Raw genomic sequence first — 24,615 nt, 5'->3', positions numbered from 1 at the left:
AAAGGTCACAGTAGGGCAGGGAGGAAACTCAGGCTGGGTGAGAACGAGGAGCTTCTCCAGAGACCCACCCTGACTCCACGTCAGTTCCCTGGCTGTGGGAGAGAACTGTTCTGCTCAGGCAGCCTCTGCCCTCCCCAGCGTAGGTAGCTATGCCGTTGAGCTGTAGCCCCAGGCTTGACTCCTTGGTGTCCGGGACCCATGGTGTCATCCCCCTTCCTCGCTGCCATCTAACACAGGGAAGCAGGTAAGAAGTTCACCCTGAGCCCCAGGACCAGAGAGGCTCATGTTTTCCCCTGATGGTGCTCAGCTGCAGCCCTGGCAGAAGGGCAGGCCCAGAGAAAGGTGTGGGTCAGCAGGAGCTGAGGAACAGCTTTGCATGAGGTTTGGGGGTGGTGGTGGGACGTGGAAGAGGAGGAAGCAGAAAACAGAAGATTTGTGTCATTGGCCTTCTAAGCACAGAATAGGTGCCTGTGAATGCGGGTCAATGAATAAACAAGAAACCAGCCCTTCCCGCTCAGCTCAGAGACATTTATTTAGTTGCTGGTGTCATTATGGATCAGCTCCAGAGAAGGTAGGTTGGTTCTTACAGTTAGAGGCTTTTCATGGTTTTCTTTTTTATTTTTTTTTAAAGATTTTAGTTTTTTCCTTTTTTTTCCTCTCCAAAGCCTCCTGGTACATAGTTGTATATTCTTAGTTGTGGATCCTTCTAGTTGTGGCACGTGGGATGTCGCCTCAGCATGGTATGTTTTGCCGTGCCATGTCCATGCCCAGGATGTGAATGGGCAAAACCTTGGGCCACCACAGTGGAGCGCAGGAAGTTAGCCACTCCACCATGGGGCCGGCCCCTTCTGGTTTTCTTTATCCAGGGCAGAAAACTTGAGACTTTGGTGAAGGCCCCTGGAGGAATCCCGCCTCTTCGTCCATAGGAGACAATGCCCTGAATCATGTTCTTACACATGAGAGGGCCCCCGGAGTCCCCCTGTGGAAAGAGAGTGGGGAGGATTGAGTCCGTGCTCCCCTAGGTCCTGCCCACCTGCATCCCAAGCACACTCTCAGTGAAGGCCGCCTGGTGTGGCCTCCATGTGGCAGATCAGAGAGCAGGGCAGGTCCCTGTGGGACCCTCAGCTGCCCAGTCCTGAGCCTGGACATTGTCAGGACTTCATTTTACTCAGGGGACTGCTCCCTCTCCTCCCCGAGGTCTGAGATCCTCTCCCATGACGGCGCTGTGGAACTGTGCTTCCGTCTACCGTTTAAGAACATGGAAGCGGGCAGGTGAGGCTGACACTCAGCGTGGAGGGTGAGCCATTTAACCAAGATGGGAGCCAGCTCTGAGGAGACACCTGGTTTGACTGCTGCACACCCAGGGAGCAGTTTTCTAACACCTGTGCTCGACGTGGGGCAGAGTGTTGCAAATTCATGTTTCGAATGGAGCATCATTTTTGGATGCATCACAGGGCCCTGGTAAGCTACCAGAAGCCCTGTGACTCCCCATTCTGTCTTCTCCCCCCTTCTCTTCTCAGGAGAAAGATCAGAGTCTAAGGGGTGAATGAGTTCCTACTGCTTGGGTTTGAAAGTCCCAAAACACTTCTCTCCCAAGAGCCAAGCTAGGTAGGTGCCCAGTCTCACCTTATAGGAAGACTTCTTTTCCTTCGTGTCCCCCACACACAGCTGAGTGGTACTGTTGTAATTGTGAAAGTAGTATTCACACACCCAGTCCTGCTGCACGGTCAGTTCCACCTCCTGCAGGGTGTCTGACCCTCTGCCATTTGGGGCGACTCTCCCCCAGCCTGCCACACTGCACACCTCTCCAGGCCTCACCTGGGCTGTGCCCCTGGGCAGGCTGAGGGGCTGCACAGCTTCAGACAGCTTGGCCTTTCTATCCAGCTGATGAGAAAGGCAAGAAAGTCCAGCTCAGCCACTGGCCTCCTGGGCCTGGACACCGCGATGGGTCTGCACTGACTTCCCTCTCCCCTGAGCCACTGGGACTAGTCAGGTGGTCAGGATAGGAAGGAGGGAAAGGAGAGGTCCCAGTGGGAGTGGAAGCCATCTGGACCCAGGACAGCAAGAGCAGCAGGGCGGTTCCCTTACCTTTAGTATCATGATGTCGTTGGCTATCTTCTTAGAATTATAGTCTGGGTGGGGAATGGCTTCCTTCACAGAGATGACCTGCTGGGTCCTCTCCTGCTTCTGGATGTTGTGGGCCCCCAGGGTCACCTTGATTGAGCTACACAGAAAGCAGGGTGGGGATGTGAGGGGCATGGAGTCACAGGAGATCCACCCCAGGAGCCGAGAAGTGGAGGGGACACCTAGGGCAGGGCAGGGCTGCAGGTAGGAGAAATCAAAACAACAGGAGTATTGGGCAGTGGGTGACTCTGAGGGGGGATTCTGGGAGCTTTCTCAGCCCTCAGGCAATATTGTGAAAGGACTCTGCATTTGCCTTTTGACCCTAGTGCATGGTTTCATCCTCCACAGCTGCTTCATTTGACCAGGGTGGTCTCTCTTCTCAACTGGGCCACTAGCTCTCACCTCTGACCCTTTGACCCCAAAGCTTACCTGTCCTATTCTCACTTTCCATCACCCAGGCATTCCCTCAGATGGCTCCTCTGATGACCTCTCATGCCCTTGAGTTCCCAGGAGCCAGGGGAGCTACCCTGGGCTGCAGGTCCTTGGCAGAGGACAGTGGTCCCTGTTGGGGTCTCAGGAAGTGTCAGCTGTCTTTGTCCGCTCACCTTCCCCAGCAGTGAGCAGCTGTCAGAACAATGTCCCGTCGCAGGAGGACACCTCCGCAGCTCTTCCATTTTTCTTCAACCAGAATTTGAACAAATGCCATGTAGGGGCGAGAGTGGGGCCAGGCCTCATGTCCCCCGATGATCTCCCCTGAAGGAAAAGTCTCGTCTACTTGTGCGCACCCAGTGAGTCCACCAGGCATGTGTCACCTTGACGGCTCAGGACTGCTGGGCATCTGGGAGCCCAAGATGGCCTGGATTTGAGAGGGGCTGGGGTAGGGCTTTCCCTCTAGAAAAAGGAAGAGGAGCAGGCTGGCCTGTGAATGTGTCCTCCACAGATAATGGAGGTGAGCATATGCGTCTTAAGGATAGCAAAGTCCTAGAGGCTCCTGAAAATTCCTCTCCTGACTTTGCTTTGTTTCAAGAGCCTTTCTAAGGCCCTGTTGTCCTGTGATGTCTGGGATAATGCTGCTTTCCAGTGGCCAGGACTTACATTTAGGGATCTAGATGTTGTCATAGCCTGTTTCCCATGGCCTGATGCATAGTGGGTGCCCAAAAGCTGTTTGTTGGCTGCATGAAGGAATGACCCCCAATGGGCCTGAAGGAGAGTTTGTAGGGCCAGTGCTTGCGGGATTCTGGAAGCAGAGAAGTTCAGGTCCGCAAACAGTGGCTCCATCCTGGAAAGAAGGGAGCTGCTAAAGGTCTGGGAAGAAAAGCAGAGCTGGAGAAGGGACTGAGGTGCCTTGTGACTGAGCAAAGCACCAGCAGTCCTCTGGGGATAGTGGTCCCACCAACTCCGTGGTCTGCACAGCTCAGACTTCTCTCCTAAGCAGACACTGAGGGGAGCATCTGTGTCATCCCTAACCTGGAAGCCAGGCACACTCTACCCTCTGCAGGGGAATTGATTATTTTCTCTTTTCCAGTTTCCCTCCCTCTACCATGCACTTCCAGTTAAGTTCCACTTTGCAGATGGCAAATGTAGGGCCTAGGGAGGGAATAGCACCCACTGGCTCTTCTTGAGAACAGCCTTCTGCCCTGCCATTCCTGCTGGTAGCTTCTCCAGCATCATACTTGGGATTCTGAGGTGGCATGGGAGCTGGGATTCAGAATGCTGCTGGTGGATGGATGGATCAGGGATGTGCTGAAGGGGCAGGAGATCTGAGCCCACTGTGTTTCGGAGGGAGAGGTTGGGCATCAGAGGGCTGGGATGGTCACTTACCTGCCTCTGGCCCAGGGGATAGTAAAAACGCCAGCAGGAACAGGAGAGGCTGCATCTTTCCAGGAAGGTTGCCAAGGTTGTGGAGGCTGGTGCTTCCTGCTTGCTCTCTTTTATCCCTGAGTAAAGGAGGGAAGTACAGGTGGTCTCAGTGACCTCAAGTGCCCCTGTGCTTGTGTGGTGTTTCATCAGGGATGGCTTTCTATGAAAGCTTCCCCGCCCCCATTCCTTCTGCCTGATGACGTCCTCTGGGTGGTTGTGTGAGAATCATACAGTGACCACATGAGAACCCACAGTGGATGACTCAGGGTGGACCACTTGTTACAGCCTAGAGCAGGAACCCAAGGGTACAAAGTGGAGACCGTGTGCTGTGGTATCGGCCAGTAGAGGTATTGGAGCCCCAGAAACCTGAGTCCCTAGTGATAGAACCACCAATACCTCATTTCCATGTTGCTAAGTCCATCAGGATGATTTGTTTAGCAGATGTGTGTTTGGACCCTTCTCTGTGCCGTGACCAAACATAGTGGGGATGTGTCTCCTTCTTTTAGAGAGCTGTCTGTCTGGTGGAGGAGAGAGAAGCATCAGTGACCAGAGCACAGTATGGGAAGGGCCATAGCAGAGGGATGCACAAGATGAGAAGAAAGCATGGCCACCATCTACCAAATCCATGCAGCAACCCATTCATCATCACAGCTTCGTTTCCTAGGGGATTTTTAACATCTCTTTTTAAGTTACAAATGCTCAGAGTGATAAAGTCCATCTGTCTTGTCCATGTCTTTAACTAAAGACCTGCACTTGACCTTTATTGGCCTAAATTAACAAATCGTTATGACCCTAGGAATTTAGCCCACTAATTGACTCAAGCCTAGGTCAATTTCCTTTGGGTAGGCTGGAGTCAGTCCCAGCCAAACCACATGGACTAAGACTGGGAAAGGGCTGAGTCCCCAAAGGAAGTTCAGATGACTATATTTCCGACTTCTATAGCCTGGCACATAATAGACTCACATTTGCTCAACAAACTCTGCTGATGATCTCACTCTGATGGAAATGAAGGACTGTTGTTTCTAAACAGCCCAAGCCCAATCCTGTTCAGAGAACAACTAAGCATATCTGAGTGTTTAGGGCCTGCTGATTTGTTTCCCTCTGTGCATTTCCTCTACTTTACAATTTTTCTATGAGGAATATTCTGTATCAAAATCCATGATTCCAGTGTAAATATTCTCCTTATCAAACCAAGTACATTTATCAAACCTCTACCTTGTTGCACCTAGCTTAGCCAGTAGTTGACATTTTAAAAATAAAATCAATTTTCTGATTATAGTGGTAATAAATGTTCGTTATGAAAATATGGAAAGTAGAAAGGAACAATGCCTCTCATTTTCCTCTCTCCCACAGAGAGCCTGTTACCATGAGCAGTGCATTTTAAATAATTGGGATCATATTATATATACAGTACAGTTTTCTTCTATCCTCATTTAACTCTACAATTTAAGCATCTTCCTCATGCTCTTAAAAATCTGGTAGTCAATATCACTATAGTATTTCTTTCCCAGATACTAAAGAATTCAACATGCAACAGTTTCGTAACCTTGTTGGAAAATTTTAAAAATAATTTAAGTGAAGAAGAAACAATTAAAATTACCTGATTTCCCATCACTCATTGACAATCATCTTTAATGTTTTGAAGTATGATCTAACATTTTTTTCTCTCGTGTATATCTGCGTATTTTAAAATTCAAAGGGAGTTATGCTAAACGTAACTCTATGAGCCTGTATTAAAAATTGAGGTGAAATTCACATAACATACAGTTAATTATTTTAAAATACAACTCAGTGGCATTTAGTGCATTCAAAATATTGTGCAACTACCACCTCTCCCTAGTTTTGAAAATTTTTCATCACCCAGAAGAACAACCAACCGTACCCGGTAAGCTGTGGCTCCACAGCACAGTGAGTACCGAATCACTTTCCCTCCTCCCTCTCCCACCCCCGGCCCCGCCCCCTGGCAGCCTATAATCTTCTTTCCATCTCTGTGGATTTACATATTCTGGATACTTCATATAAAAGGAATCAAGTGCTATTTGACCTGTTGTATCTGGGTTCTCTCTTTTAGCATAATGATTTTGAGGTCCACCCAAGATGTGGCATGTATCAATGTTCATTCTTTTTAAAGGTAAATAATATTCCTTTGTATGCATATATTACAATTTATCCATTCATCTGTGGGTAGACATTTGGGTTTTTCCAACTTTTAGTATTATGGCTAATGCTGCTGTAAATGTTTGTGGATAAATTTCTGTGTGGATCATATGTTTTCATTTCTCTTAGATACACACCTAGGAGTGGCACTTCTAGGTCATATGGTAATCCTATGTTTACATTTTTGAGGAACCACCAAACTTTTTACCTCAGTGGTTGCACCATTTTACATTCCCACCAGCAACGTACAAGGGTTCCCATTTGTCCACATCTTCACCAACACTTGTGATTTTTCTTTCTTTCCTTTTGATTATAGCCATTCAGGTTGTTATGAAGTGATATCTCACTGTGGTTTTGATTTACATTTCCTTAATAATTAATGATGTTTGTATATTTTCCTCTGTTTGCTGGTCATTTCTATATCTTGGGAAAATGTTGGTTCAAGACCTTTGCCCCTTTCTTAATTGTGTGTGTTTTCGTTGTTGAGCTATAAGAGTTCCTTATATATTCTGGAGACTCAACCTTTATCAGATACCTGATTTATAAACATTTTCTCCCATTCTGTAGATTGTCACTTCACTCTCTTGACACTATCTTTAGCACACAAAACTTTTTAATTTTTATGAAATCCAATTTATCTATTTTACCTTTTGTTGCTTGTGCTTTTGGTGTCAAATCTAAGAATCCAGCACCAAATCAGAGGTCAGGAAGATTTTCTCTATGTTTTCTTCTAAGAGTTTTATGGTTTAAGCTCTGATATTTAGGCTGTTGATCCATTTTGAATTAATTATTGTGTGTGGAGTTAGGTAGCGATGCAACTTCATTCTTTTCGTGCAGTTATCAGGTTGTGCCAGTGCCATTTATTGAAGATATTATTCTTTCCCCACTGAATGGTCTTGGCACCCTTGTCAAAAATCAATTGGCCAAAGACGTTCAGGTTTATTTCTGGGTTCTCAGTTCTGTTCCATTGGTCTATATGTCTATCCTTATAAAGTACCACACTGTTTTTGCTTGCTGTAGCTTTGTAGTTAGCTTTTTTTTTTTTTTTTTGAGAAAGTTTAGCCCTGAGTTAATGCCTGCCACTGATCCTCCTCCTTTGCTGAGGAAGACTGGCCCTGAACTAACATCCATGCCCATCTTCCTCTACTTTATACGTGGGATGCCTACCACATCATGGCTTCACAAGCGGTGTGTGAGTCTGCACCTGGGATCTGAACAAGTGAACCTCAGGCCACCGAAGCAGAATGGGTGAAGTTAACCACTGTGCAACCTGGCCAGCTCCAGCTTTGCAGTAAGTTTGAAAACCAAGAAGTATGAGTCCCCCAACTTTGTTTTCCTTTGTCAATGTTGTTCTGGCTATTTGGGGCCCCTTGCAATTCCATATGAATGTTAGAATTGACTTTTCCAGTTCAGTAAAAATGGCCTTTGGAATTTTGATAGAGATGGCATTGACTCTGTAGATGGCTTTGAGGAGTATTGCCATCTTAACACTGTATGTCTTCCAGTCCATGAACACGGGATGTCTTGCTATTTAATTAATGTTTCTTCCATTTTTTTCAGCAATGTTTTATAGTTTTCAATGCATGATTTGTTTACCTCCTTGGTTAAATTTATTCCTAAGTATTTTCTTCTTTTAGATGCTATTGTAAATGGTTTTCTTAATTTCCTTTTTGGATTGTTCATTGCTTGTATATAGAAACACAGCTGATCTTCTACCCAGAAAATTTTTTAATTCAGTTATTAACTCCTATTCACTTGCACTCCCTTTTATGTTGTTAATGTCACATATTACATCTTTATACATGTGTGCCCATAAGTTTTACAATTATTGCTTTATGCATTTATTATTTCATAATTATTTATTATTATGCATTTATGTATTTTAAATCATATAGGAAAGAAACAGAAGAGCTACAAACCCAGAATAGACTAATGCTAGCTTTTATATTTCTCTTTATAGTGCTTTTTACCAGACATCTTTATTTCTGTGTTTGGACTCAAGTTGCCATTAATGCCCTTGTTTCAGCCTGAAGGACTCCCTTTAGCATTTCTTGTGGGGCAGGTCTACTAATGCTGAATTGCCTTAGCTTTTGTTTATCTGGGGATATCTGTATTTCTCCATTTTTTTGCAGGGCAATTTCACCAGATATAGAATTCTTGGTTGCCGGGCTTTTTTTTCCTTTTATCACTTTAACTATATCATCCCACTGTCTCCTGGCCTCCATGATTTCTGACGAGAAATGGCCTGTTAATCTTACTATGAATCATCTGTCCACGTTAAGTCACTTCTTGCTGCTTTCTGGATTTACTCTTTGTCTTGGCATTTGACAGTTTGATTATAGTGTATCTCAGTGTGGATCTCTGAGTTATCCTCCTTGAAATTTGTTCCACTTCTTGGATTTGCATATTACTGTGTTTCAGCAGATTTAGGAAATTTGGGGCCATTATTTCTTCCAATATTTTTTTCTGATCCTTTCCTTTTTCTCCTTCTGTGACTCCCATAATGCATCTGTTAGTATTCTTGATAGTTTCCCCATGGGTCCCTTAGGCTCTGTTCATTTTCTTCATTCTTTTTTTTCTCTGCTCCTCAGACTGCATTCTTTCCTTTACCCTGAAGCTTCATTGATTCTTTCTTCTGCCTGGTCAATCTATTGTTGAATCTCTCTAGTGGAATTTTCATTACAGCTATTGTACCTTTTAGCTTCAAATTATAATTTCTATTTATCTATGGATATTATCTACATTTCCATACATTGTTCTTGATTTCCTTGAGTTCCTTTGATAGTTTCCTCTAGTTCTTTGAATATTTTAATGATGTTCAATTTACATTTTGTCGTATATAAACAATGTCTGGTCTTCTTCAAAGTGTTTTCTTTCAATTTATTTTTATCCCCCTGTGAATGGATCATACTTTCTTGTTTCTTTGTATTTTAAATTTTCCAATGAAAACTGGGAATTTTGCATATTGTAATGTGGTCGCTCTGGAAAGAATGCTGTCCCCCTGCCCCAGGGATTGGTCATATTACTTGTAGAGTGGTACAGTCATCCATTTGTTTAGTGACTTTTCCAAACTTTTTTGCAAGGACTGTATTCCTTGTTTGTGTGGTCACTGGAGTCTCTGTTACCTTATCTGTATCTAGTTGTTTCTGAGAAGACTGGTTCCACCTCTGTCAAGACAAGAACAAGAGAAATATTTCACAATACAGTTCATGGCTTTAGATGGTGTTTCAAGTCTAAAGTAACAAGTCAGTCCCTTGCTAAGACAAGACATGACAGGGTCGACAGAGCACAACACTATGGAACCTTTATGTGCTCTGTGTTTTGGAGGTTGTTGCTCATTCTGCTGACTTGAAGCTAGAAAATGTCAGGGCTTTATGTCCACTGTAGCCCAAGAAGACTCTCCTCGGAGTTGCTAGAGCTCCCATAATTTCGCTAATCCCTCCCTTGCTTTAGTATATTTGGAAAGCACCAGCTCCTCACACAGGTAGGAGAGTTTAGAGGAGGATGTGAAACCCTTGAGTCGCAGGCCCTGCCCTTTCCCATCATCCTCATTCCTTGCCCTCACCCTATTTGGGTTGGTTCTTCAAGAGTCAGGCTAGGACCCTGAACAAAACCACCTTGACAGGGTAGACTGACTAGGCTGAGAATGGAGGGAGTGAGAAAGTCAAGGAAAATTTTCTTTTAACCTCAATGGCTAGTCAAATGGCCAAGGTCATGGAGGAACATCCTCCCAAATCCAGAAGTACAAACACAAATTTAAGGCAGTGGAAAGCTTACTGAGGTGGCAGACATGAAAAAGGGTATAATACAGCTGTCTCCCTAGAAAGAATCCTACCTGGAAAAATCCTCAGTGGAGAGACTAAATTTCTTCTCAGATATGACCAAATAAGGACAAACTAAGAGAAGGTGAAAAGCATTTCTGATTTGTAATTTTAAGAAGTTGTGTTGAAGTGAAAGTTTATAATAAAAATATATCTAGAAAAGAAGATATGATTCTTTCAGTTTGTTGAACAAATGAGTCAATAATAGCCAATGTCACAATGTCGGCTAATATTTATTGATCACCAACCACAGATCCTTGCCCCACCATCTGAGTTCCTACCGATGCTTCTTCCATTTCTCAAATGAGAAAGCTAAGACCCTGAGGAGGTAAGGGACTTGTTCCACATGACTCAGCTCATGAGAATGGAGGGGACTTGGGATTCGAATGCAGGGATCTGATTCCAAAGTCTGTGATCTCTTCCACACCTCTACAAGCTTAACCATATCATATAGTGTTCAAGGAATCTGGGGGAAATTTAAGCAGGTGCTGAGGAGTAAATGTTTCTGTCTATATCTTTAATATGTGACTCTAGTTCTCTTAGAAAATAAATGTCCCTCAATGACTACCATACCGTGATGGAAATTCCATCAAATTGTGATGGAAAAGGTCCTTAGGATCACACACTCCCTTTGCTTTTGTTCTTCATTCTCCTGATTTTCTTCCCCGACACGTAGGAGAATGTCATGCTTGGCCCATGAGGGGCAATCCCCTTGGACCTTAGCCTCTTACCAAATCACATCTAGTCCTTATTGGACATGGGCAGGGCCATTGGTTGCAGTAATGACAATAGCACAATGACATGACATTCCTGCACTCATACATGGCATTTGAGTCTGCTGCTATAAACCACTTTCCCTGAGTTTTATCGCTCTCTCAAGTTCTGCGTTAAATCAGAACCTACAAGCGTAAAGGGCCCTAGCTGATTTCATTTGACCATGAGACTCAGCCATGCTGTTGAGAAGAGGTTCCTGCCTCAGGTAGGAGCTGTCTCTACATTCCTATTAGGAAGCTGGGATGATAGTCAGGATTTCTGGGGTGTTTACATGGCATCAAAAACAGTTTTCAGGGAAAGACGTGTCAGTGAAGGAGAACCTAGGTTATGAGTGGGAGTGGGGAAGATTGTACTTCTCTTTTGCCTCTGCAGTGGTAAAGATAAGGGAGAGAGGGCAAGATTGGGGAGAGAATAATATCTATAAGGGAAATATAAATTTATGAGATTTCCAGAGTTTTGGTAACCACTAGATCACCCTTTAATTTCTCCTTGTTGCCTACTCTAATCATTGTCCAGCCACCAACAAAGAGCAACGTGTGGATGTTGGGTTGGGGATAATTCAGTAAAGCTCTGGTGTGGGTCAATGTCTGGGGTGATGAGTAGACAGAGGACTACAGAGGAAGGGGGAGGAGATGTGGGCTTGGGTGAGAACAGTGTGCCCACCCCCTCCCAACTGGGGGCAGGTGTTGACTGCACTTCTGGGTGGGAGCAGGTTGGAAGGGAGCGATGTTCTGGGTTTGATGTCACTTTTAATGTGACCTTGGATCACACTCAAGACTCCTCTCCCCCAAAACCCCACTTCAGGGTCTTTACCTTCCCAGGAATTTTGTCCACCGAAGCCATTTCCTTTCCCAAAGCATTCATTCCCACAGGGCCTAAAGGTCACACCTTAACCTTCGGGAGTGAACATGTTCTTTCTTCTCGCATCTCACTCAGGGTCTAGTGCTGTGTGCTTTCTTACCATGTCCGTATGGGATGTGGCAAATGGTTTGGTTTGGGGTAGGTGAGAGGGTGCTGCTGAATCATTTACCAGAACCTCTATTATATGAGTGCAAAATTGGTGGGTCTTTCTCTTTCTTTCTGTCTCATAGTTCAGTATAGATATAATGAAGTGTTATGTTTGCAAAATATAACTCAGACCTAAGAATTCTTGTGTCACGTCCTCTCTCTCTCCTCCAGTCTTGATATGACATCTCCAAGTAGTAGGGCCCCCGCCCCCCACTGCTATTAAACTTCTATTTCTGACCAAGTACTAGGAAGTAGCACTGGAACCACATGTGGACAAAGCAGAAGATCTGGACCATTCTAGCCAGCCCTTCAAAGGCTGCACATGAGAAATCAGGCAGTGCAGAATCCTGCTGGGCCACTGAGAGCATTTTGCCAATGGAACTGCAGTAGGATAATTTACTGAGATACCAATGACTATTTTCTCTCTGTCCTCTCTCTGGCTTTTTGCCAGAACCTCCAGTATATGATTGCAAAACTCTGAACATTTTTAATGTTGCCTTGTCTCGGGTTCCTAAGCCTGGAAAATGGAGGACGGATGTGTTACTGGACCACACTTAATTCATCAAGGCGATGAACTCCGCCACTCAGGTTTTTAGGAGTCAGCTTTCTGGCCCCCGTGGGCATCAAATGCTAACACTTTGGCTGAGCAGCTATGAGCATCTTAAATACCTACACATAAATACCTACTCTGAGCGACACTCAGTAACTCCTGAGGAGACAATGTGGACCAGAATGAGTGGGATTAGCATTGGCTTGTGTCTTTGGCTTGGCCCTTGTCTCCTAGAAATCTCATCTTTCCTGAAGTCACATGGGGGCAGGGAAGTTAGACTTTTCTGTTGACCCCATAGAGGATATAACAGATAAGAGGAGGAAAGCCTTGTTCCAATAGGTTGCACACCCTGGGCTCTGCTGAGTGTCCCAAAAGAGAAGGTCCCCACTGGTAAATCAAATCCCAGCTGAGGTGTGTAGGCAAAGGATGGGTGGGGAAGGGGTGTGCATTATGCTATCTTCAAATGGGCTGTTATTCGGTAGCTGCTTTTTAACACAAATTCAGTTTGGGGGAATCAGGGAAGAGAGAAGGCAAAGGGCATTACTATGAATCGGCACCTCACTATGTTCCCAGGCATATATGATTCATATATGTGATCTCACTGAATTCTCCACTCTCTGCATGGGCATTCTCAGTAATCACATTGTAAAATGAAACAGACCCAGAGGAATTAAGTGGTGTGCTCAAGGTCACATGGTTACCGAAAGTGTGTACACACACATACACACAGCACGCGTGCCTGCCCAGCTGCAAACCTTCTTTTGCATCACTCTAAGAGGTGGTGGAAGCCACAGCGGACAGATGTTAGCTCAGCAAAGGAGAGTGTTGTGACAATCAGAGTTCTCTTAGAATGGTGCTCAGGTGGCCCAGGAGCTTCCTCTCCAGGGAATTGTTGCAAGAGAGGCTGGCAAACATCTTCGTCAGGGACACAGGGAGCTTATCTTGGGCAGAGCCATAAGATCACTTAAGACTTCGCAGCTCTGAGCCTTTATCTCTCAGTTGGGAGTGACCTGACATGGAGCTTAAGAGCCCTGAGCTCCTGCTCAGTTATATCAATTTCTGGCCTCATTATCGTCCTCTAACAAAAGAGCATCAGGCTACAGCAGAGGCTTTGTAAACATTGTTAGCCATAGAAATCTCTCCTCAAATGGGTTATGTGTGTGCCAAGGTAGCTTTTCAAAATCATTTTTACATACCTATACCTGTATCTATACATATGTATATAGATACACGTATGCATATTTCATATATGATACACAGTCAAATATATGCCTGTCTGAGTGCATATATATTTGTGTGTGCTTGTGTGTATAGTCGTGTATTTTTGTTTGTTTTGTTCCCTTCCTTTTCTCTTTCTGAGCACGATCTTGGAACATCTTTGCTTCAGGAGGATTTTCGGTCCTCAAACAAAAGCCTTGTAAAGTCAACTGTTCTCCCTGTGTCACGGAAGTGGGCAAGATCATTAAGATATTCTGCTACAGAGGTCTTTGTGGCGATAAAATGTGAGAAGGGACGCCTGCCAGGGTAACGAGAACCCAGACGGAGATCTTTACCGCATGTGAAAATGAGTCTGGTGTGTGTGTGTTTTGGTCGGGGGACATTCATCTACCGCTGTGACTGGCCTGAACTCTACAGCCAGATAAGCATCAAGATAAGGCACCCAGATAAGCATCAAGATCTGGGAGGGGATGGCTGCCGTCCAGGCGCAGCTACACTGACCAGTCCCATAGGACCCAGTGTGAACACAGAGGCTCTTATCACACATGTGGCCTCCAAATTAAGAGCTTGCCAATTTTGAAGGTCACTGTGACCTTGAATGCTAACTGTGTAGCAGTAACCATAGTGGCCTGTAGGTTGGAGGCTTTTCTCCATTTTTCTGGCACCATGCGAGCCTCCGTGATCTGATTTAAGGAAGTTGAGGAACTGGAGTATGTCTTCGATGTCACAGTTTGTACTGAACTTTTTACCCATAGGGCACCCTAGATGTAAACCATAAAGAAATGGTGGCCCTGGTTGTGTTTTTCCTCCTCGTATCTGTCCTTCATCCAGAGGTGGGGCTCCACTGACTACAGAACTGGAAACTTCATTTCCAATCCCAAGCACTGCTGTTCTAGAGACAAATCTGACAGTGCAGGTGAAAACTGGAAGTGGAAAGACAGATGAATGTTGTTATTCTCTGACAAGATGATTTTACCTGTTTGGATTTCCTCCGCAGATTCAGGACAATCTGACCAGCCTGGACGAGGAAGGAGACTTGGGGAAATTCTTATGAAAGTCCTTTGGGCTGTAAGTTTCATGAGGGTAGGACTGTTGTCTGCCACGTCCACTTCTGAGCCTCCAGTGCCTGGCACACAGCGGGTGCTCGATATTCCTTTGTTTGTTGATTGATGGCAATAGTAGTGCTATTCAGCCCCTCTGCAAAGACTCCCTCCCTTACTCGCCTAGCAGCTATAGCCCAAGTGGGCAGCAAAGTCCTAGGCCAGAAGCCAGGTTACCACAGGTGACCAAGAGACAGGCTGAAAGGGGCCCAGGCTGTGAGTGAATGGTTTATGAGTCAATTCTAGCCCACAGGGGCCATGGGGCTGGATGTGAGGAGCTCAGCCAGGAAGAGATGTGGAAAAGCATTAAGTTTGGTCATAACAGAGCAAGGGATTGTGAGGAGGTGGTGGGAGGTGAGAGACAGGAGGATGCAGAAAACAGGGGAGAAACGTAAGCAGAGGCTAGCCTGCGCACAGCTGGTACCCAGTAACTGTAGTTCAATAAATAAAAGAGAAATCAGTCATTTCCATCTAGTTATTAAGGCCATGGCAGCCTCCATGCAGGGAGGTCTGGACTCTTCCCCAAGAAAATGGTCAGAGGGGACCTTCATTGATCTCTTTCTCCAGGACAGGAAGCTCGGGATTTTCATGAAGACCTGGAGGGCTTCTGTTTTTCATCCAAAGGAGGCAATGCCCTGGGTGACATTGTTACACAGGAGGGGCCCCCAGAGCCTCCTTCAGGCAGAGGAAGGGAGGACTGAGCTGGCCTCAGTGTGGTCCTGCTCTCCCCATCTCCCTGGGGTGGGTGGTCTCTGTTTGGGTGCTGTGTGGGAGATCAGGGGCAGTCTGGCGTCCAGCCCTTGCCTCGAGTGTTCTCCCAAATTGACCCTGGACTCAGCCTGGCCCACTGAGCTTCTGTGAGCTGGACCTCTGAAGCTGCTGCCTGGCTTTGGGTGGCCATGCTTTCACACAGGTGCGAGCCTGAACTTGGTTCTCTCCCAAGCTTGGGAGATCCCCAGCTTGGGGCTGCAGAGACTTGGAGGAATGGCCACCATTTTCTTCACACAAAGGCGTAGTTTAATACCCAGTAGCCACATGAGTAACAGTCCTGAGAGTCTGCCTGTCCATACTTACTCCTGTCAGAGGGGGTGGCTTTTTCTGAGGCAGCTACCCCTGGGGACATGATTTCCAAATGCAAACTTCCAGATGAGGCACTGTACTAGTTTCCTATGGCCACTGCAACAAATTCTCATCAACTTGATGGCTTAAAAAGCTGGAAATTTATTCCCTCATAGCTCTGGAGGTCAGAAATCCAACACAGTTTCCCAGGGAATCTGTTTCTTTCTTCTTCCAGCTTCAGGAAGTGCATTTCTTGGTCCATGGCCTCTTCTTTCATCTTCAAAATATACAATAATATAATTAAAGGAAATACAAATAAGCCAAGATAACAGGAAAAGAATAGCATTATCTAATATTCACCACCCAGTTACAACCACCACCAACCATTTGGTGTACATCTTAATAGGCTTATTACTATGCAAATTTATATACTTAGTAAAATAAAAAAGGAGTAATGATACACATAAGGTTTTTTCCCTTTTTTTATTGATGTATGATTGACATACAGCACTGCATACGTTTAAAGTATACAGAATAGCGACTTGACTTGCGTATATTGTGAAACAGTCATCACAATGAGTTTAGTTAACATCTGTCATCTTTCTAACGTGGTTTGTCTTGGTCTCTGCAGTGCAGGGAGTGCTTCAGCCTCGGTCCTCTGTTCTAGGATTTTCTCAGTGGTGCCTTGTCCGTGAATAGTTGTTAGTTGTTCTTCTCGTGAGGGGGAGAAAAGTCGGGAATGACCTATGTTGCCATATGGGTGACGTTACTCTCCCACACATGAGATTTTGTAACCTGCTTCTCTTACTTGGTCATATATGACTGTCAGGAAATACTAGTCATCATTTCAATGACTGCTTCTATTTTGTCATTTGCATGTGATATATGAACTTACAACAATTTACTTACTGATGCCCTTTTTGCTTTATTTCAAGGTTGCTCTCATTTTTAAATTATCTGCTAGTATATACCATACTGCAACGAATAACCTTTAAATACTTGTCTCATTTTCTGAGAATAAGTACATAAACTGGGTTTGTTACCTCAAAGCATCATTGCATTTTTTTAACTTATTGCACACATTAGCAAATTGCTATCTAAAAGGATAGTACCAATTTATGTACTCAATATCAAGAAATTTCTATGGCAGTTTCTCCTCACTGATGGGAAAACAGAGTACTGTCATTTTTTTAAATTGTTGCCAGTCCAATAGGCTAAAGTGTTAACTTGACGTTTTAATACTTTTCTCTTTTGGGAGTGAGAAGATGCAAATAGCCAGTTAAGGTTTTTCACCTGGTTTTCTATAAGGTTCCTAAAAATCACATTTATGTTTATATCATATTCCATTATGTGGATATACCGTAGTTAATGTTTTCCACTTTGTTATTTAGGTTGTTTCTCATTTTTGACAATTTTAAATTATATTCAGATGAGCATCTTTATGCTCAAAGTTTGTTGTAGAAACGTATGAAGGTGTGAGTGTGTGTGTGTTTGTGTGTGTGTGTGTTTCATGCTGTTTACAGGATAGAGTCCCAGCAGCAGAATTATTGTGTCATATTGTTACCGGCAAAGGGAGGGTCCTCTGCTGACGGCAAGACATGCCCATAGTCAGGAGGCAAAGTGGTGAGAGAGAAAGGATTCCTTTATTGCAGCTTGCTAGCAAGAGGGAAGATGGAGGACTAACGTCCAAAAGAATCATCTTACACAACAAAGACTACAAGCTGATTATATAGGGGGTTGGTCTCCAGGTGGGGAAGGCAGCTGGTGTCTGGGTGGGGCCGCCATCTGATCTCCAGGTGGGGGCAGACATCTGCTTCCAGTTCCTGATAGTCCTTTGTTTTGTTGGATATGCATTAGAGAATGGAGCCCTTGCATACTCATCGATTTTTCTAAAAGTGGTGCAAGATGGCCCCTAATCCAGAAGAGGGAATTTTTGAAATTCAGGAAGAGGATAGGATCCCAGAGTCAGGAAAGAGTTTGCACACCAGGTTGGGTTAACTTTTTGTAGGAACCTTCCTCTAAAGAAAACCAACCTGGGATGATTTTGAAGTTTGCTCACTGAGGTTAAACTATCTTTTCTTTTAGCGGCAAGAGTCCACTAAAATGTAGTCCTTGAACTATTTTCAGTGATTTTGCGAGGTAAAAAGTAACTGGCAAAATGATAGGGCAGTGACGAGGTGAAATAGTTCTAATTGTGTCCTTCACAACATAAGCTGAATCAAGGTTGGTTGAATAAATACAAAAGTAACACCCTGACTTCCATCTTTAGTGATAGCAGGCCAGGTTATTTGGACCAACCCTCTGAATGAAAAAAAATTAAGGGAAAAAACCTGTTTAAAGCATTGACAAACTGACAAGACAGCAAGGGACTGTCAGCTTAAATTTTGGATTTAATTCTGAAACCCAGATGTTAAGCAGAAGTCGAGACAACTCAAGCTGGTTTTGCCCTGAAGGTATTTGCCATCTAAACAATTGGGCCTTGGGTTTTGGTGATTTCGTGGGGGAAGAGGGACAAAAGTGAAGGCCCTGGGTCCAACCAATATGGAGACTCAAGTAAGAAACTGTCCTCATGTTAGTCTGGGGCCCCACAGGCTGTCCCTTAGCATAACGGTGAGCAGAACTAACTCTACCCTCCACAGAGAAGATAGCCTTGGTAGTGAACAATGCCGGAAAATGGAGAAAAGGGAAAAACAACCGGATTCTGAGAAGCTGTGACCAGGGGCCTCCTTCCTGAAGATTTACAGCCCAGGTTCTCATTGGGTCTCCAGCACTGGTCTTGATTTTCAGGTGGTTTAGAAGGGAAATGATTCCAGGGGCCAGGGAGAAGCCATTGCAAATCCTCTCTGAAGAAGGTACCTTTATTCCAGGCCTCGGGAAGCCTGCCACCCTCGGCCCCTACCCACCACACATGCAAAATCTTTTAAAAAGTATCAACCTGCAAATAATCAAAATGCCAAAGAACACATGAAAACATGACCCCGTTAACGAGAGCCAGCAGAAATAATTCTGAGTAGGGACAGATCAGCAACTATGTGTTTGAGATTTTGTGTTATCTTCCACATATTATAATACAGACTTAAAAATGACTGGAGACAACAGGAAAATATGAAATGTCATTCCTCATTGGATAAAGAACTAGACAGAATTTCCAAATATAAAAAAATGAAATTGTTACCAAAACCAAAGCAGCTTTCTCCCTGGCCAGTGAAATCAGACTCTCCACCAGAAGGAGCTGACTCACACAGTAAGGTGTGTTTGCAGCAAATGGGAGACCGTGAGGAATCATTTCTGGAGTCATGGTGTCCCGGAACAAAGGGAAGCAGAGACTTTTCTTTCAGATGGAGAACAGGAATTTCAAAAGGAAGAGGTGGATGTGGTGGGCCTGGTGGTGCAGCACTTAAGTTCCTACGTTCTGCTTTGGTGGCCCAGGGTTTGCCAGTCAGATCCCCAGGTGCTGACCTAGGCACCATTTGTCAAGCCATGCTGTGGCAGGTGTCCCACATATAAAGTAGAGGAAGATGGGCATGTATGTCAGCTCAGGACCACTCTTCCTCAGCAAAAAGAGGAGGATTGGTGGCAGATGTTAGCTCAGAGCTAATCTTCCTCAAAAAAACAAAAAGGAAGAGGTGGGTATTCACTTGTGCAGGCTCAGATGGAACACACACTTCCACATACTGCAGGTTGATAAGGCCTAAGCTCCTCCTGGAGAGATCTTAGCACTTAAAATAAGGCCAAAGTCATAGGCGTAGCTCTCCTGGTGAGGCTTGGTCAGGTTCAGGGTGGTTGGTTGCATCTCCTTAACATAACAAAAGGGAAGAAAAACGATTTGGAAAAACAGTCAAATGCTTTCAAACCTATCCTTGAATTCCTCAGAGTAATTAGTCCTGACAAAATAACAACATTAAAAACGAAGTAGGGGGATTTGCTTGCACATTGAAGACAACAGAAAAGAGGATTCTTAAGTGGAAGAAATATCTGAAGAAATTATTAGAGTACCATACAGCAAAACCAAAACTAGCCTAGTAATTAGACACCATTAAAGAAAAATGAACATTCTTTATGTAAAATGATAATCACAATTTCTAATGTGTTAACAAAACAGGGTGGAATTAAAATCCACAATTTTGGGAGAAGGTAAATGAGATTAAAAGTACTGTGTTTCCTGCATTTTCATGGAGAAGGGTAATCCTACTGATTAAATTTAGTCTTTGATAAGTTGTGGAGACATCCTGTACTTTTATGTAACCGCTAAAATAATATAAGCAATGCATAACTCACAAATAGTAGAAGGGAAAAAAGGAAAGGTAAAAAGTAGTCCATCCAAGAAAAGGTAAGAGAGAAAAGGGAAAAAACCCACAGAATAGTTGGGAGAAATGCAAAACATAAAGTCAGAGTAGATTTAAAAGCAAATATATCCATAACTACGTCAAATGTAAGCATCCTGAATACTCCAGTTAAAATTCAAAGAATATCAAGGCAGCTGTGAAAACAGACATAAATATGTGCTCTGTGCAATAGACAGGTCTAAAAAGCTGAAAGTCAGAGAAAGGAAATGGATCTACCATCATTGACAGTAACCATAGAAAACCATCGTAGGTGTATCAATACCAGACAAAAGTGACTTCAAATCAAAAGTGTCTGTGAAGAGAAATAGGGCCCTTTCACAACGATAAACAGATCAATTCATCAGGAGGACAAAATGGTTTTAAATTTTAATGAACCTATTATATGGCCAGAAAATCTATAAAATGAAAACTGGAAGAACTCCAATTAGATAAATACACCTACCATCAGCTCAAGAATTACGACAGTAAGTAGACCATAAAAAAATTCCATGAGGATATGGATGATTTAAAGAAAACAAGGAACAAACTGTATTTAATAGCATATTTAGAACATTGCATCCAATATTAAGATATTTTAAAAATATACACAAAACTTTTGCCAAAATTGATCAAATATTGGGCCCTAAAGCAAATCTTGAGAAACTCTAAAAATGTAAATCTCTGGAATGTTTTCTGGCCAAAACATAATCAAGCTAGAAATCAATAAAATAGTAACTAGAAAAATCCTCATAATTTTAGAAAAAAGGAATACACTTTTAAATAATGATAAAATAAAATTAAAAAAGAAATAGAACATGTTTTGAGTTGAATAATAACAATAACAGTACTTATTAAAAATTGTGGAACACAGCTAACGCAGGTAGAGAAAAAGTTATAGTCTTAAAACTCACATATCACAAAAAACTGAAATTATTGGGGTGATCATATATCCCCAGAAGTTAGGAATTAATACATGAATAAATTCAATGAAGCAGGAGGAAGAAATAATAAGCAGCAGAAGTTAATGAAACAGTAGGCAAACATACAACAGAGAGGTTCAATAAAGCAAGTATTAATTATTTGAAAAGGCTGATAAAATTGACAAGCCTCTGGAGAAACTAATCATGAAAAAAAGAGAGGAAGTGCGAATATTTAAGATCGGGAACTAAAAAGGGAATATTTTTACAAAGCTGCAGACCATTAAAAGATAAGCCAAGAATGTTATTAAAAACTTTATGCAAACAAATTTTAAATTTTAGACAAAATAGAAATATCACTGCCTAACACCTTCTCGAGAAAGAATTGCCACCTTAGGTAATACTGGAGCTATCAAAGAAATTGCATCAGCCATCAAAAATTTTCCACATAGGGAACTGACCTAGACGGCTTCACGGTTAATTTCTACCAAAATTCAAGGAAGGAAAACTTTTAAACTACAAATGCTTCCAGTAAAGAGAAAAAGAAGGCACGCTACCATCTCGTTTTATAAGGCTGGCATAACCTTGACACAAATAACAGGATAAGAAAGGAAAAGTGCAGGTCAACCTCATGCGTGATTCATAGACACAAAACCCTAAACAATATCAACTCTCAAAACAAGTCCAATAAAACATAGAAAAGTTAAAGCATCACAGGCAAGTTAAGTTTCCGCTAAGAGTGCAGATCTCCCTTAAACTTAGAAAGACTGACTAATGCAATTTCCCATGCAAACAGATCTAAGAGAAAAATCATGTCATCTCAATAGACAGAAAGGCATTTGATAAAAATCAACATTCACTCATGATAACAAAGATAACCTCATAAATGGTATCTGTAAAACCTACAGAAACCATTTAACCAACCCCTCATCTAGTAAGATAACCAAGGTTTCCATGGTTCCCGCAAAATTGGGAGAAAGCCCTTCCCTCTCGGCTGCTTTGCATGCAATGTGCGATCCTGGTGTTCTCCAGCTCTTTCCCTTGGGCAGGCTTGAGTCTGGAAATGACCCCAAGTGGGATCCTTTCAGGAAGTGTATGGAGATTCAAAGGGGAGATTGTGAAGAGTAGATCCAAGGGAGGGAGCAGGGCTGGGCTGCAAAGAGGAGGGTTTATAGCCCTGCTGGCTCTTTTTCTACCTTTAATGCCACTTCCCTGGGCCTGACGCTCTGACTCTGATGTTGTTCTTGTATTTGGGGTGCTGGGTTCTCTTGTTCAAGGGAGATCATCAGGGCTCAAAGGCCAAGATCCTCTCCTGCCCTGAGAGGGCACACCTGCAAACCACTGCTAAGTACTGGGTCCAAGAGAGAGAGGTCGTTGTGATGGTCCCTCACTGAGCTGGACGAGGAAAAAGCTTTGGCTTCTCCAGGTTTTGGGCAACAAGAGTCAGAAATTGATGGATACAGTGTGAGGGTAGCAGGTTGGGCCCAAGGGATCTGTTTATTTTCAAGAAAATCTGAGAAGGAAGGACTGATATTCCCAGTTATTCTGGTATATTGTTCCCTGCGAATAAGTCCCTTTAGGACCTCTCCCCAGGAAGAGTTTACTCCTTAGTCCTTACTGGCCAGAACCAGACTCTCTCAGTCACTCTCTCACTTACTGATAAAGCCCCTTTTCCTTTGATGACTAAACCAACTGGACACACTCTCTCTCTTTCTCTCTCTCTCTCTCTCTTTTTCCTCTCACTTGCTGCCCCATCTCTACTAGCTGCCCTTCCATTTTTGGTCTTGAATAAAAGAGTAAGTTCCATGAGGCATGGAACTTGGTTCCCCGAGGGACAACTGAGGAGCCAGATCATATTAGCCAGTCAGCTACAACCTCATCCCAATGTCCATTGTCCCAAAGACAAACAACAGGAAATGCCAAGACATTCACACTGCTGAAAGCTCACCAATTTCTGAATTTCACACTTCCAAATCCTACACAAGATTTGCTCTCTTGGTTCAGAGACACTGTTCTTTACAAATGCTGCTCTCTCTTAGCAAGCAATCAATTCAGATTTTGTTTAAAACACTGAATGCTCTTCTCTTCCTATGACACACCTTGCAATTGTTGTGGAGAAGTTCCACGTGCTGACCAAGCTTGCTGAGAAACTTGCCTTGTTTCTTAGCAGCTTGCTGTGAAGTGGTGGCCAACTGAGATAATGTCACATATCTCACTGCATTGCATCTTTCCTTGACCTAATCTGTTTTCCTCACCCATTATTGTCAGCCTTGCACCTCCCAAATAAATTGTTCCCACCATAATCTTTGCTTCAGGCTCTGCTTTCTATAGGAGTTACAACAGAACAAAGTGGGAAAGTACCATTTTTGGCATTTCTTCCTTGTATCTCAGGCTGGAAGTTCAAGTTCAGAAGAAGTCTTCTCATAAGTTCCAAACAAAATAACCCTCCTGGATATCCTTCCATTACACTCTTTTCTCCACATGGGATTCCCTTCTGGCAGTCTTGGGATATTTCTCCCTTCTGTTTAACCAGGGTTTATGATGGAAGGCCTTTTCTTATTCCTCTCACAAGGAGTTTCTGGGAAACCAACCAGAAATTTCACCTAACTCCTTTCTATTAAGGTAGAGTAAAGCCAGCATGGCAGCCTTACAAAGAGCATGCTGAGATTCTCACCCTCACTGAGGGAAGGATGCATTACTTTCTAAAGCATTCTAAAGGCAAAGCATCTCATGGGGAAAATGAGACGTCTATATCGGCAAATACTTTAGTAAGAAAAGAAGAGTTGGGGCTCAGTCCTACAAAGTCACCAGAAAAAACTGTTGGCCTCAAAAGGAAGCCCCTTTCTGTGTGAGACTGGGGGGCACTGAGATGAGAGTCCTTGCTTCTGATGGGAAGCCAAAGCCATCAGTGATCAGATAACGCTGGTGTAAGCAATGGTCAGAGGCATTTACAGATGGAGTGGGAGTATTGCTGAAGAGGGCTTGTTCCAGTTACTAAAGATCGAGTGGTTCAAAACAACAAACCACATTGCTTTTGCCTACAAAACTGCATTTTGGTTTGGTTTTAGTGTGGATGCCTCCCCTTTGCTCCCCTTGGAGTCAGGGGGGGCTTGAAGCCCGGAGGCCAGAATCACCTGAAGGCTCGCTCACATGTGCCCAGTGGTTGGTGCTGGCTGTCCGCTCGGCACATCCCTTTCTCTCAATGAGGGCCTCTCCAGTAGTCTCTGTGCATGTGATTGTCGTGTCTTCCTCGCAACATAATGCTTGGCTTCCCCAGAGTCAGCATCTCCCTAAAGCGAGCCAGGCAGAAGCTGTGTTCTTTTTATTATGTGGACTTTGACGTCATAATGCATCCATTCTACCCTATTTCACTGCTTGGGACAATAAAAAGGCACCCCTGGCCCCAATTAATTAGGAAAGGTCATAGACCCCCTCTGTGAGGGGAGGAGGGTTGCAGTCCTGTAAGAAGAGCCTGTGGGATGGGAGATACACAGAGGCCATCCCGGCACAGCACAATCTGTCACTCTGCTCTTGGTGTGTGTAGAGTTGGTCAGAGGCTCTGATCTGTCTAAGCCAGGTCACAGCCTTTGATTGGCTGGTGTCTGCTTTCTCTGAATCCCCTGTCCTGAGAACGGAAGAGTGTTGATTTACCCCCTAAGTTATTCTCCTCAATGAATTACTGATACCACGTGAAATGGGAAA

General features: G+C 43.8%; 2 protein-coding genes and 1 long non-coding RNA gene across 5 annotated transcripts in view; all 3 read right to left on the bottom strand.

Annotated features, from left to right (window-relative positions):
* Window positions 1-507: 507 nt before the first annotated feature.
* On the bottom strand, window positions 508-4,174 carry LOC103542062 (granzyme B-like). Of its 3 annotated transcripts, none has more exons than XM_008508973.2 (5): window positions 3,946-4,174; window positions 2,730-2,877; window positions 2,089-2,224; window positions 1,627-1,884; window positions 508-979 (listed from the first exon to the last, which is right to left on the bottom strand). In XM_008508973.2, exons 1-5 carry the CDS (start codon window positions 3,998-4,000, stop codon window positions 707-709), a joined length of 870 nt encoding a protein of 289 aa, XP_008507195.2. In that variant the 5' UTR covers window positions 4,001-4,174; the 3' UTR covers window positions 508-706. The 3 variants fall into 3 exon arrangements, with proteins under 3 accessions (XP_008507195.2, XP_070484234.1, XP_070484242.1); XM_070628133.1 differs by lacking the exon at window positions 3,946-4,174 and adding an exon at window positions 3,220-3,370; XM_070628141.1 differs by lacking the exon at window positions 1,627-1,884 and having other exon boundaries at window positions 3,946-4,154.
* LOC103543775 (granzyme B-like) overlaps window positions 508-24,615 on the bottom strand; it is a 174,502-nt gene continuing 150,394 nt past the window's right edge. Inside the window, exon 6 of the mRNA XM_070628254.1 lies at window positions 508-605. Within this exon, the coding sequence (XP_070484355.1) occupies window positions 590-605 (16 nt within the window). The 3' untranslated portion in view covers window positions 508-589. The remainder of the gene's footprint in view (window positions 606-24,615) is intronic.
* On the bottom strand, window positions 8,109-24,210 carry LOC139084655 (uncharacterized). The gene is made up of 3 exons (XR_011542195.1): window positions 24,048-24,210; window positions 14,489-15,948; window positions 8,109-9,308 (listed from the first exon to the last, which is right to left on the bottom strand). It is a non-coding gene; the product is annotated as an uncharacterized lncRNA (long non-coding RNA).

The sequence above is a fragment of the Equus przewalskii genome, chromosome 1 (genome assembly GCF_037783145.1).
Source record: "Equus przewalskii isolate Varuska chromosome 1, EquPr2, whole genome shotgun sequence".
NCBI classification, from domain to species: domain Eukaryota; kingdom Metazoa; phylum Chordata; class Mammalia; order Perissodactyla; family Equidae; genus Equus; species Equus przewalskii.
Note: the sequence above shows the minus strand (reverse complement) of the source record. Positions and strands in the feature narration are given on the sequence as shown.

Bases quoted from the DNA above. Each gene is read 5' to 3' on its own strand.
- LOC103542062 (XM_008508973.2), bottom strand. From the start codon at position 4,000: ATGCAGCCTCTCCTGTTCCTGCTGGCGTTTTTACTATCCCCTGGGCCA. The intron at 2,878-3,945 runs GTAAGTGACCAT...CTTTTCCTTCAG, and splicing joins ATCCCCTGGGCCAGAGGCAG to GGGAGATCATCGGGGGACAT. The intron at 2,225-2,729 runs GTGAGCGGACAA...CTTTCTGTGTAG, and splicing joins GCTGCTCACTGCTGGGGAAG to CTCAATCAAGGTGACCCTGG.